This window comes from Zootoca vivipara, chromosome 3 (assembly GCF_965207765.1).
Source record: "Zootoca vivipara chromosome 3, rZooViv2.hap1.1, whole genome shotgun sequence".
In the NCBI taxonomy this organism is placed as follows: Eukaryota; Metazoa; Chordata; class Lepidosauria; order Squamata; family Lacertidae; genus Zootoca; species Zootoca vivipara.
This window is the reverse complement of record NC_142586.1, coordinates 118,648,934-118,662,811: the sequence shown is the minus strand read 5'-3', so window position 1 is coordinate 118,662,811 and position 13,878 is coordinate 118,648,934. Positions and strand designations below refer to the sequence as shown.

Genomic DNA, 13,878 nt, shown 5'->3' with positions numbered 1-13,878 from the left:
CAGCCACGACGACTCCGAGGCGTTGCTGCATATCAGCATAATATTTCAACCATGGTTCAAGCCCCACCTTAGGAAAAAATCCTGCATTGCAGGGGGTTGGACTAGATGACCCTTGTGGTCCCTTCCGACTACAATTCTATGATTCTATTGATATATTACCATAGCATATGCATCATTCTGCTTTCTTGAATTGTCCTACTCCTAGACATAGCATCCAACTCCTAGAGGCCTAGGTGCCCCCCCCAATTACTGGTAAATACCGTATTTGAAAGAGTCACCCCCCCATGTTGATGGGCTTTCTATGTGGGGCTTATCTGCCCCCCCGTATTTTATTAAGGATGGAAGAGGGAGGGAAGGAAGGAAGAAATAGAGAGAGAGATAACTCATATTTGTGGGTGTCTCTGGATGACGCTGTGATGCTGGAACTCTGCAGCAAGAGGACAGGAGGGTCGGGCAGGCGAGAGGGGGTGGCAGGGCGGGCGAGGGCGGGGCAAGGCATGGCCGCAGCCACGACGGCTCCGAGGCGTTGCTGCATATCAGCATAATATTTCAACCATGGTTCAAGCCCCACCTTAGGAAAAAATCCTGCATTGCAGCGGGTTGGACTAGATGACCCTTGTGGTCCCTTCCGACTACAATTCTACGATTCTATTGATATATTACCATACCATATGCATCGTTCTGCTTTCTTGAATTGCCCTACTCCTAGGCATAGCAGCCAACTCCTAGAGGCCTAGGTGCCCCTCTCCCCCCCCCCAATTACTGGTAAATACCGTATTTGAAAGAGTCATCCCCCCATGTTGATGGGCTTTCTATGTGGGGCTTATCTGCCCCCCCGTATTTTATTAAAGATGGAAGAGGGAGGGAAGGAAGGAAGAAATAGAGAGAGGGATAACTCATATTTGTGGGTGCCTCTGGGTGACGCTGGGATGCTGGAACTCTGCATGTACAGGAGCCTTGTAAGCAGCTTTCGCTCTGCTTGATTTACAGCAGGCACGTCCAACAGGTAGATTGTGATCTACCAGTAGATCACTGGATGTCTGTGGTAGATCACTGGTAGGTCACTGGCACCCCTAAAAAAAGCTCACCCAAAATTTTCCTCCTCCCTCAAAAAAGTTGAACTATGACCTGAAGCCCTAAACAAAAATGGACCTCCCTCCCTCCTAAAAGAAGCTCAACAAGTTTGACCTAAACCCCAAAAAACAGGGCTTCCCTTCCTTTAAAAAAACTCAACAGCTTTGACCTGAACCCCCCAAAAGGGGGTAGATCACCCCCAGTTTTAAACTCTGAGTAGATCAGAGTCTCTTGGGAGGTGGCCACCCCTGATTTACAGTATACAGATGCAGGAGGAGGGGCAGACTGGAACACCAATGCTTTTTATAAACATCACTGTGTCTGTCAAAGCTACAGCCCCCCCTTTCTTATTCACTTCTTTTTAGCCTTGCAGAGCCACCTTAGTCAAATTGAATCCTCTGAGTCTGCACCCTCATTAAATCGCCAATAGAACTCTTAATGCTCCTGAATGCTCATTAACAGCTCCCACTTAAGAACAATAGGGTGAAATGGTCAGCTATCGAATCTTGCCTGGGGATATATGCTCCATTGTCTTAACTGCTTAACTACTGGTAGCCACTTTGCTTTATTTATTTGATGTGTTTTTGTTACTGCTGTGTGTCACCCCCCCCCCCAGCAAGCGGAGACTTAGCTGCTCTTGCTAAAGCAAAGCCCTTTCCACTTCAGTTTTTGGAGGGGAAAAGTGCTGGTTATGGTCTGTAAAATACATTAATTTTTTTGCTTCTAGGGGGGGCAGCTGCCCCCTCCTGCCCCCCTGCCTACGCCCATGCACACAGGGCCTCTGCACCCACACTTAGGCTGGCAGCGGCCACAGTGTGCAGAGCCGCTGCTGCTCCCAAGCAAAAAAACCCCCAGACATTTCCTTTAAAATGTAAAAATCCACCCAGATGGGCATGTTGTCTCCCCAAAAGAGGACATGTCTGGGTTTTACACTTTTAATACTAGAGCTTTTACACTTGTACTGTTCTCTCTCAAAGTGTGAATTGCTGCCACGATTTAAGTTTTCAGCCTTTTTAATTTGTCGTTTGGCCGGTAGTATTGAGGTTCAGAACGTGGTCCTCACCAGATCCCTGCCCTGCTCTTTATTACTCCAGAGCTGCTGCTGGGATTTCCTTTCCAGCAAGGCGCCTTCAAGACAGAAGCCCAGAAATATCTTGGCAAAGGGCTCCTGCAGGAATTCCAGCCAAGCCTCCGCCCTGACAATGCAATTTCAAAATGCAACAAAGGGGAACATTCAGCCCAGGGGGTGTTCCAAAAGGCCACCCACCCCACAACACACAATGTGTGCATTTTAATACTTCTGCTCTGTGCAATTCTAAATTTTACTGCGTCAACGCCATGTAAAACTTGGTTCCATCTAAGTGGGGTGGAGAAACACAGCGTTGGCTGCAAGGCATGTATTTACCCCCAGATGTGCTTGGCACATTTCCAACCAATACATTCGGGGGCCTGAGCCCAAGTGGCTCCTTCCCCATAGAAATTAAAAGGAACAGGGAGTTTTGAAAGAAACAGAGCCCCACCAAGGCCTTTGCCCTCCCCCCAGTTCAGTGGGGTTTGCACAAAGGGCAATCCTTGGTGGATTGTGTCCCATGGGCCAGATCCGTTTGCCTCGCTGAACACGATCCGGCCCTCAATAAGTTTCCGTGTGTATATATACACACACACAATTTGTACTTCGGAGGCAGATGGATGGCCATTTGCGACACAAGGCAGCCGTTGTAATTTGAAGCTGCCCTACATTGCTTGTGTGGTGAAGAGGTTTTTTGGAGCACTGTCAGGCCTGGGAAGAAATTGTTCTTTCAGGACATCTTCCAGGCAGTGGCATGGATGAGACCGTGCTCTCCGAATGTATCAAAATGTGCTCCAAGACCACCTTCCCAACAAGAACTTTGATTTGGGTCACAGGAAAGATGAAGGTGGGTGGGTCTCCATGTCCCAAGCATGAACCACTGCCTCTGTGCAATACCAGCAGTTTTTGCCTGACACTCCTTTGGAGCCTTCCTTGATTGCAAGGGTTGGAGAGCGAGCAAAGACCCCAAGGACACTGGAGACTGTCTTTCCTGGAAGCAGTCCCTGTGCCGGCAGACGGAGAGGCCTTGGAATTGGGAGAGCTGGGTGGAAGTCCAGGTGATTGGGAAGCCACCGTATTTTAGCTCAGGAAAGCTGGCGGAAGCACATCCCAAACCACTGTCCATCACCGCTCTCAAGTTAAATCTCCAAATTGGCTCCATCACGCTCCACTTTAACTTCAGGCTTCTAGTCGTTATGACACCACCACCCGCAACATGTTCTCTACTTCTTTGGCTCTAGAGCAGCGCTTCCCAAACTTGGGTCTCCAGCTGTTGTTGGACTACAACACCCATCACCCCTAGCTAGCAGGACCAAGGTCAAGGATGATGGGAGTTGTAGTCCAACCACGGCCGGAGACCAAAGTTTGGGAAACCCGGCTCTCGAGCCTTAGCCTTGTTGTGGCCAGCTGCCTCCTCTGCCGACGCCAGCAAACCCGTCTGCTTTTTCAAAACCTGCTGCCCCATTCAAACCTCTCTCCAATGCCTTACCGAGAACTTGATCACTAGATTCTGCCCCACTGTTCACCACCAGTCCCTCCCTCAGCCCTCCATGTAGAGCGCCTCTAGAATCACACTGTCTGTGGTGCAAACTGCTGCTGCTGAGATGATGGCCTTGACACAGGAATTCCCAACTCTGGTGGGCCTTTGGGGACGCCACTCTTCCTCCGATTCTCCTCCCCCACAGGGTCGACGTGAACTTCAAGGATGCTCTAAACCAGTGTTTCTCAACCAGTGTGCCTCCAGATGTTTTGGGACTACAACTCCCATCATTCCTGACCACTGGTCTTGCTAGCTAGGGATGATGGGAGTTGTAGTCCCAAAACATCTGGAGGCACACTGGTTGAGAAACACTGCTCTAAACACCCACCACCTACCATCCCAAGAATGAAAGGAGAAATGGGGAAAGAGAACACAAAGCAAAGCAGGGGGGGGGGCAGGCTCCCCGCTTCTTCCTCTTCAGGATTCACCCTTCGCTTTCCAGAAGTCGGAGGCAACCATCAAACCAGTTCCAAGATTTTAATATCCATTTGTTTACAATAAAATGTAAAATAAAAGAATATATGAAGTACATACAGCATATTTACATACCTATATTTATTTCAAATACTTAAAACTCTTAAGTAAAATACTCTTTTCTTTCTATATTATTTGTGAAAAAATATGACTTTTTTAAATGGTGTCAACCTGACGTCTCTATACATATTCTCAGTTCCAATTTTAAGTCTCTTTTTAAAAGGCAACAGCAGATGAAAGTTTTGCACTCCCTCAGGTATCTCAACACGTCTCCTGCTCTATGGGAAGCGAAAGGCCTTCTGATGAGCCGTGTTGCATTTCTCTCTGACCACCCTCTTTATTGCAATCAACACAAGCGCTTTCAGTTCCTCTGGGGGAGGATTTGGGGTGGGGGGGAGAGATGTTCAAAATCGCGCACACACAAATACCTTGCGTATCTGCTTCACAAGTCCTTTGCCATTCTCTTTTCACAATACGGAGGTACTAAAATATATATTACTTAAAATATATTAATTATACTCTCTTAATTCGATTTTCAGTCATATCAAATATATTGCATTGGGGCAGAAAACGAAAAGGAAGGATAAGAGAGGGAGCTCCCTGCCGTGGCTCCAGTGGCCCTGTGAGCTTGCAAGCCCTGCAGGAGGAGGAGGAGGAGGAGGAGGAGGAGGAAGCCCAGGCTGGGCTCTGCTCCCCAGCCCTCCTGGCAGGAAGCCATGATGCCCCCTGGGACACAGTTTCTCCCCGTCTCCCACCTGCAGCTTCCGAAGTGGTCTCCAAGAGCAATTCTGAGGAAGGGCAGAGGTGGGGCCAGGTTGCAACCCACCTCTGCTGCCAGCTGGATCCCCCCGCTAGCCCCACAACTCAGATCTGCGCTCCACTTCCATGCAAAACACCTGAAGCCAGGACATGGCAACTGACTGGGCCCCGAGTGAGAACGCTGCCGAGGCATAATATGGCGGGGAAACAGGTGGGCGGCTGGCCCAGTGGGGCTTGATTCAGCTCAAGCCAGTCTCCTATGCTAACACAAGTATTCTTGCCTTTGAGAAAAGAGAGAGGAAGCTTTCCTTCCGAAGAACCCTGAACTCTGCTTCAGATGCAAAACCCTGCATGTGTGGGGCCCGTGGAGGGAGGGTGTGTGTGAAGAGACAACGCATGGCAGGCAGCTTCCCATCTCATGGGTCTCTGGTTGGGGACTGTGAGAAGAGAGTGCTAAGCTGGGTGGGCCCCCAAGGGGACTCGAGTCCTCTTTCCACAATATCACAATATCCAGAGCTACCAAACCCTGCAGGGAAGCCGGGCCCGCACCTGTCTGCTTGACGCTCCTCCTGCTGCTTATGGCTGCTGGTGCACAAGACCCACAACTGCTGGGTTCATGAGTGCGCACACAGCGCCATAAGGAAAGAGGGCAGCCAGCCAGAACTGTGTGCCAACCTCTACCACCAATGAGAAGAATGGCATGCCAGGGGGCTGGATGGCTGCCACACTGGAAAGCCCAGTTCAGCCATGGGAGGGGCCTGGCCAGAGCCACGCTTTTCTGGCGTGGGGCAAGACGCTCGATGAACATGAGAGTTCAACTCAATCAGATTGATCTTAAGCAATTTGAAACATTTCTCTTTTAAGACAAAAAGAAAAAAAAGAAAACCACACAACGCAACGTATTTACATGATTCCTGAAGTGCAAACACTTGTCCCAAGAGCTCCTGCCGTCCGTCCGTCCGTCTGCCCAAGGTGCTTCCAATGCTCTGGAGGAAACAGAGCTGATGGCTGGAAGGGTGGGGGTGCGGGGGAAAGGGCTCCCAGTTCGGCAGCACGCCCCTCCTGCTCCCCAAACAGGACGCCACCCCCCAGCAGCCCGTCTGCATCTGCTACCGCACCACCAGGCAGGAGACACAGAGTTTGGAGGGGCCGATGCAGTCGTCGTGGCAGAAGGCCCCGCACCCCTTGCACACGATCATGGCTTTCAAGCGGCAGTAGCACTTGGAGGGCAGGTCCAAGCCGCCGTCCTCCGAGAAGGCCTGGCCCGGGAGAGGGGGCCCGCGGCCCGTGGCCCCCTGCTGCCCAGCGGGGATGGTCGTCACCGTCACCGAGAAGGAGACCACGTCCCCCATGGGCCCGGGGTCCGAGAGCCCCGTCAAGAGGGCCTCCTGGCGCAGGTCAGGAGACGCAGAGACATTGATGGTGCCGCTGTAGCCTGAGCCGAGGAGCTGTGCCCCGACGGGACCCCCGAAGAGGCGGGGGGGCTGCGAGGGGGAGAGCAGCAGCGGGGGCCGGGGCGGGAGGGGCTCCGGCTGAGCGACCGAGGGAGGCAGCTCCAGGCTGCAGGCCTTCCTCTCCCCCCTCACCGCCTGAGCCACTTGCTCCTGGGCTGCCCGCAGGAAATCCCTCGCCAGGGCACTCCTGGCAAACTCTTGGCCTGCAGAGAGCGTGCGGGTGGTTGCTTCTGCCGAATTGCCTTCGGCCAGCTCCCCCTTCTTGGTGCTCCTTCTGGGGGTGCTTGCCGGCTCCCCCCCTCCTGCCCCCTTGTGAGGCAGGGGCTCCTCCTCCATCGCAACAAACGCCTCTTCGTCCTCCGCGTCGTCCGTCTCTCGTCCGTCTTCCCCGCCGCTGCTGCCACCGCCACTTACGGCAGCCGCCTCTCCTCCCTTGAACTCCATTCTGGGCCCCTCGGGGCACAGGCGGCTCTCCGGGGGCACGGCCAAGCTCCTCCGGAGGTTCTCGGGGCAGCGCCCGTAGGTGGAAATGTTCAGGAGATAATGTCCAGACATGGCAGGCTTGGACGTCCTCCTCCCGGCGAATCCCAGGACAAAACTCTGGCTGGGGGAGCTGCTGCTCTCCACAGGGAAGTCTGCAGGGAAGGGAGGGAGCTGAGGAGGGGGCGAGGAAGGGGCGGCAGCACCAGTGGGAAGGTGGCCCTGCCTGGGTGCTGCCTGGATCAGGGCCTGGAGCTGGAGGTGGTGTTCCTGGGCTTCCTGGCTGGAGAAGGGGGCGGCACTGACGCCCCACAAGTCCCGCCCTGGGAAGGAGGAGCAGGGAGTGGGGCCGTGGAGGGGCGGCAGCAGCAGCTGGCTGCCCTGGCTGGAGTCTGGCTTCCCGCTCAGCTGCGAGGCGGCTGGGGGAGGCGGCTGCCTCTCACCAGCTTCCCCCTGCGGAGGAGCTGCGGGCTCTCTGCCTTCCTTTGCGGGGAGAGGGAGGGTCTTCACCTCCCCGGCCCGGGTCAGGGGCTTGGGGAGGATCTGCTCCATGGGCACCGATTTCCCTTGCAGCAGCTGGGCCACCAGGGGGTTGTTGGCTGGGATGCTGGAGCTGGCCTTGAGGAGGGGGGCGGCAACGGTGCTGCTTCCGCTCGAGGGGCCAGGGGGGGCTTTAAGGCTGTAGGCGACAGCAGGGGAAACGCCGCAGGAGGAAACGGATGTCGCAGCCGGCGGTGGCAGTGGGCCGGCCGGAGAGGCGGGGGATGCCTGAGCTGAAGAAAGGGGTTTCCCCCCTGGAACTGTGACACTGGCAGCCGGAGCTGCTTCAGCCCCACTTTCTCTGGCTGCCCCGGAAATCAGGAGGACTGTGGGAGAGGCTTTCCCAGGCCCACCCACCATCCCTGCAGGGACCCCCCGACCGGCAGAGGTGGCCAAGTGGGAGTGGCTGGCGCAGCCTATCTCGGCCTGGGCGGCTGGCGGGGTCTCCGCCCCCCTGGGGCCCGCTCCTGGGGGGTGCCCAGGGGGAGCCGGCTGTAGCTGTGCTCTTGCAGCACCGCCAGAGGGCGCTGGCTGGGGCGCGGCGGGGGGTGCTGCTGGGGGGCAGGCGGAGGCGGCTCCTGGAGCAGGGGCCCTCCGTGGACCTCCCCCGCCTCCAGGGCCTGCCAGGTCCAGCGCAGCTCCATGAGGCCTCCCTGGTGCGACGCTGCTCGGCTCCTCTCCTCTCCCCCCGCCGGGGCCGGGGCCGGGGATGGCCCCCACAAAGGACGCAGAAGGAGCAGTGCCGGAGGCGGCCGCGGCCGCGGCTGCTGCTGCCCGCTGGGCCCTGGCCATCCTGGCGCGGGCTTTGATATCCGCCAGAGTCCTGGCCCCTGTCCTCCTGGGACTGGTGATGGCGACGGGAAAGCCGGGCCTGGGAGAGACCTGGCTGGTAGGAAATGGCGAGGGAGAACCCTGGATCCTGGAGACGGGGATCTGGAAGAGAGAAGGAAAGCAGGTGAGCTGGCAGGAGGGGAGGGGAGGGGAGGGGGACCCCTGGCAAAGTGGCACCTCTGAGCTGGCCAGCCCCCATGCCAAGAAAGGATTTGTTTCCCCAGAAGTGAGAGCATCGCTGTCAACAAGCTCCATCAGGCAAAATCCCACAGGAGACTTCACACTCCAGCTCATGGACCGATCTTGGGCTGCTCAACATCCGCATTTGGCCACTTTTTGGGGCAACTCACCCCCCCCATCTGATATCCACAGGAAAGGGCAGGCCTTGGTCACAGCATCCAACAACCAACTGATAAGGGAGGGCAGCCCTGCTTGTTCTGGGTGTGCAAGAGATCGCCCTGAAGAAAGCTCTCGCACACCAAACCTGCTCAGCTTTGCTGTGTTTTCAATGCATGCAGCAGAGAGCCAGGCACTACTCAGAGGGGGGGGGGGGTCTGCAGCAAAGCAGCTGCTGAAAGAAGGCGGGAAATGCTTGTTCATAGCAGCAGCTCGCTATCTAGGATTAGATGATCCTCAGGGTTCCTTCCAATTCTATGGCTTCTATGTGCTTTGAAGTCCCAACTTTGGGACGTCAAAGGACAAAAAAAACCACCTGTCAGGTGAATGACAGGTGGATATCCCACCCACCTGCCCACTTGGGGACATGAGGCAGATCCTTATAAAGACCTGGCCCTAAAGCCAAAAAGGTTTCCCTACCACTGGGTTACACTGTCATGATGGGTAGCAGGTCCCTCCCCCTCTGGGGTGCCTGGTACAAAAGTCTGCTGGCCCCCTGAAGCCAGTGCTGGCAACCAGGCGGGTTCCACACTCTCCGTGGCCTCACAAGTCTTTCTTAAATGGATTTGCCAAGGTTCAGCTTGGGGTGACATGCAAGCAGACCCTGCAGCCTGCCAGCCAACTTCCCAAGAGTTGAGACGTGCCCAGCCTGCGGCCGCCCCCCACCCCTCACGGTGCCTCCACCCCCCCTGTTGTGAGGGATGCTTGTTGGTTTCCTGCATTTGCATCCTGGGAGCTCAAGATGGCGTGCAGTTCTCTCAGGCAGACGCAGGGCACCCCTCCATCCCCCCCAAGAGCCCCTTGCCCCCAGACATAACCAACGTGAGGCAGAGAGCTCTCTTACCCGGAGTGGGGGGACCTTCGGCACAGGAGCGATGGGAAAGGGCTGCGGCGGAGGGCTCTGAAAGGGCGGCCTGGGGGGGCACTTCTCCTCAACGTGGGCCCGCTTCTCCGGTGTAGACAAGGCTGCCTCCTCAGGGGGCCCGGGCTTCCTCTTGAGAGTCTGCGCTCCAGTGTCCATCTGCTCCACGCTGGCAGGGAGGGCATCCTTGGCAGGCGTTACCCGAGACTCTCCTTCCAGGCCGGTGCTGGTGGCGGCGGAAGCGGCAGCCGTGGCGGTGCTGGTGGGGATCTTTGGTTGGCTTGCGCTTCCCTTCCCCAGAAGGGACTCCGGGCAGGCCGGGTGGGGCCTCTTGGCTTCTCCTGCCTCCTCTTCTTGCCCTGCCAGAGCCTCTTCCTCCAGCCCCCTGGAAGGCCTGCGGGGAGCCTGGCTGATGGGCTTGGAAGGGGTGCTGCTGGAGGAGGAGGAGGAGGACGATGACGACGTCACAAGCTCCTCCGGTGGCATGGAAGCCTGGGGCTGCTTCTTCTTCTCCTCCTCCTCCGCCGTCTCTTTGCTGGCTGCTACTGGCAGCGGTGGCGCCGCCGGGGCATCCTGTGCCTTTGGAGTTGCCGCAGGAGCAGCCTCGTCTTTGCAAGGCGTGGATTTGGGCAGCTGCGTGGCTGGGCTCTCGGCCTGCGGCTGGTCCTGAGCAGCAGGTGGGGCACTGGAGGTCAGCTGCACCGACTCTTCGAGACTCAGCCCGGAGCTGGAAGGAGAGGCAGGGAGAGAAAGAAAGGAGAGACACCAGTGAGACGCCCTCTCCACAGCACCATGGGGCAGAGGTCAGCTCCCCCTTGCACTCAAAACCACACAGCCCCAGAGGCGCCCAGTTTTGGGAGGCAAACATAAGATGGCTAGCTGGATGGGAGGAGGAGGACGAGGAACAACCTGAATCCCAGTTACTCTGACCGAGCGATGGGGGAGTAGAATCTCACACCACCACCGGCATTAGGAAGAGCGATACATTGCCCAGGCCTGGTAGCCAGCCAGCTGCCCATGACAGGAGAGGCCTGGCCTGGCCTGCCCCACGCTTGACCAGAAGCGCCAAAGGAGAAACTCCTGGCTTCTGGGCTGATAAAGAGGATGGACTGTGCTGAGCTGCCGAAAATGACCGGGAAAATCAGAGATCGAGAGGACAATCAATTTAATAAAGAATGAGGGATTTTTTTAAAGTTACCTGAAAGAACACTGTAAACAACTGAAAACATTGGCAGGGTTTTAAAAACACTTGCAATGAAGGGAGAACTATGATACAAATTGAGATTTAAGAAAATAGGGGAAATGTGATACAATGCAGTTTGAAAAGAATATCTGGGGAAACCATGGGGGGTGGGGTGGAGGGAAGTTTGAGGATTCTGAGAATACTATTTGTAAAATGATTATGACTTATGTATGATGACAAATGTTAAAAGTGTAAATAAATAAATAAATAAATAAATAAATGGGCACTGTTTTCAGAAGAAAAAAAGAGAGAAGCTTCTTGCTTCTCTCTCTCTCTCTCTCTCTTTCTGCTGCCCTTTCAGACATTGGGATGGAGGGAGAGGAAGATGCTTTCCTCCTGAGTGCTGTGCACAGCATGCCGTCTCCCTCTCTCTCTCTCTCTCTCTCTCTCACACACACACACACACACACAGAGAGAGAGAGAGAGAGAGAGAGAAAATCCTGTTATGTGACGGTGTGCTTGGAAGCCTAGAACCTCTGAAGAGCTAAGCATGAGCTCTCCTCCCCCATCGTTCTGCCCGGACACCAAGGTCCAGCGCCGAGGGCCTTCTGGCGGTTCCCTCGCTACGAGAAGCCAAGTTACAGGGAACCAGGCAGAGGGCCTTCTCGGTGGTGGCACCCGCCCTGTGGAACGCCCTCCCATCAGATGTCAAAGAGAACAACTACTACCAGACCTTTAGAAGGCATCTCAAGGCAGCCCTGTTCAGGGAAGCTTTTAATGTTTGATGGATTTCTGTATTTTAATGTTTGATGGATTTCTGTATTTTAGAATTTTGTTGGAAGCCGCCCAGAGTGGCTGGGGGAACCCGGCCAGATGGGCGGGGGTATAAATAATAAATTATTATTATTATTATTATTATTATTATTATTAGGGAAGAGGGAGCGCAGCGCAGGGCTATTGCCCTCCTCACCTCTGGCCGTAGTAGCTCTCAAAGAAGTGCTCCTTCCACAACTCCACTTTCTTCTCTTTCTCCAGCTCCTGGCGAAGCCTCAGCTGGATCTCCGGAGTGAATTCTCCTGCCGCACACGCAACGCAAGGGGAGGAAGGGGTCAGGAGGGGAGAGGCAGTCCCGTCCCCCCAGCACCTGCAGAAGGAGCCCCACTCCACTCCCCTGCCCAGCCCAGCCAAAGCAAACCCAGCAGCTGCTGAGCCAAGCGCAGGAGCTCAGGGGTCCGAAGCAGCCTTCTCCAAAGCAGCCGCTGCAACCTCTCTGCACCCCAAAATGCTTCCCCTTGGCGGTGAGGGGCTGCTGTCCTGATTCACTTGCGGCTCAGTGGCCTCACCTTCCGATAGCCGCTCCTTCCATCCTTGGGCAGCGGAGGTGAAGAACTCGTTGTTGAGGGCAGAGCTGCTGAGCTTCAGCAAGCCATCCAGTCCAACCTGAGGAAGAGAGAAGGAAGAATAATAATGGGGTGCAAAGGACCCGACGCCACCTCTGCCAGGTCTCCCAGCAGAGAATTAGAATCAGCCTCAGGATTTGGCAGGGTGCCAGCGTGCGAGGAGACTATGCTAAAACCATAAAAGGGGACTAGAAAGAGGATTCCGCCTAAACATTAGGAAGAACTTCCTGACAGTAAGAGCTGTTCGACAGTGGAATTTGCTACCAAGGAGTGTGGTGGAGTCTCCTTCTTTGGAGGTCTTTAAGCAGAGGCTTGACAGGCATATGTCAGGAATGCTTTGATGGTGTTTTCTGCTTGGCAGGGGGTTGGACTGGATGGCCCTTGTGGTCTCTTCCAACTCTATGATTCTATGACTATAATATAAATTCATATGGAGTTAAATATGATTTGATTAAAATTTGCTTGCTGGAAGGGACTCAGTGACTTGAAAAAAAGAAGAAGATCTTATGGAATAAGATCTGGACAACGGGAAAGAATTGCAGCGTAAAAAGAGGGCCAGAGGCCTTCTGAGTCTGGAGCATGGGAAGTCGATAAATTTGTATAATTTGGCAGAAGATTTGGGAAAATGTTTAATTGATATTTTTATAATTTGTATAATTGGAAGATGGATTAGGTATTTAAATTGGAAAATCTAATAACAATGTTTATTAAAAAAAGAATTAGCCTCAGGATTAGAGAGCAGGGAGTCTGGGTCTGGGAAGCTCCAGGCACACTTATTCCCTGCCTGTCCACAAATTCCCCTGCAGCCCCTTCCCCCCTGCTTGGGACCTGCTCATTTAGGAAGAGACTTTAGAAACGCCACATGAATGCAGAGGTGCTTTTCCTGAAGGGAAGAAGGGAGCACTGTGTTTTTCAGGCAGAATTGGAAGGTTAGAACTAAGGAATTCAGCCCATGCCCTGCCCTGGGTAGCAGGGGCCGCTCTCTCTAAAGGTCCTTGGAAAACACCAGGGGAAGTGGACCTGTAAAAGGGTAAGAGAGTACAGTGGACCCTCAGGATACGGATTTAATTCATTCCGGGGGTCCATGCACACCCCGAAAAATCTGTAACCAGAGGCACCGCTTCTGCACATGGCGCGATGGAGCGCTTCTGCGCATGTGGCAAAAATATTTCTGGGTTTGCCGCTTTCACAACCCTAAGATTACGTAGCCAGAGAGGTACGTAACTCGAGGGTCCACTGTATTGGGAAATAAACCAGAATAAATTTCAAAAAGTATTTTAAAGTACTTTTTTTAAAAAAAAACCAAAACAAACCAGAGTCCTTTTTGTTGGGGCTCTTTCAAAAAAGGTTATTTATGTATGCCACTACTGTGGCCCATGTTTTGTTAGCCCAAAAATGGAGAATGAGCGAGGTCCCAACTAAAGAAGAATGGCAACTTAAGTTGACGGAATATGCACAGCTTGCACACTTAACATATAGAATAAGAAGAACATATATTTAGAGAAGATTGGAAAATGTTTATTGAATATATGGGGGGGAAATTGTGTACACCTGGAAATGTTGGCAGCACTAAGATAAATTCAACAGTGTAAGTAAGTTTTGATGGATGTAATAATGGAATACTGAATGGTTTAGTTTTTGTAAAATATGCAAGGATTTATGATACGCAAAATGAACCACGGAAAGAGAAGAAGGGATCTCATTGGTATTTTAAGGATGTTTAAATGAGCATTCTAAATTGTAAAACAGAAAATTTAGTAAAACATATATATACAACCCACACACCATATTTTTCCGTCTATAAGATGCCCCCATG

General features: G+C 53.8%; 1 protein-coding gene across 3 annotated transcripts in view; it reads right to left on the bottom strand.

Annotated features, from left to right (window-relative positions):
• Positions 1-4,146: 4,146 nt before the first annotated feature.
• Positions 4,147-13,878, bottom strand: part of ASXL2 (ASXL transcriptional regulator 2) — a 56,584-nt gene continuing 46,852 nt past the window's right edge. For all 3 annotated transcript variants that reach the window (XM_088667013.1, XM_060273218.2, XM_088667012.1), the window contains 4 exons: positions 12,006-12,102; positions 11,633-11,738; positions 9,462-10,206; positions 4,147-8,323 (listed from right to left, as the gene is read on the bottom strand). In XM_088667013.1, coding sequence (XP_088523139.1) covers positions 6,026-8,323; positions 9,462-10,206; positions 11,633-11,738; positions 12,006-12,102 — 3,246 coding nt within the window. In that variant the 3' untranslated portion in view covers positions 4,147-6,025. The remainder of the gene's footprint in view (positions 8,324-9,461; positions 10,207-11,632; positions 11,739-12,005; positions 12,103-13,878) is intronic.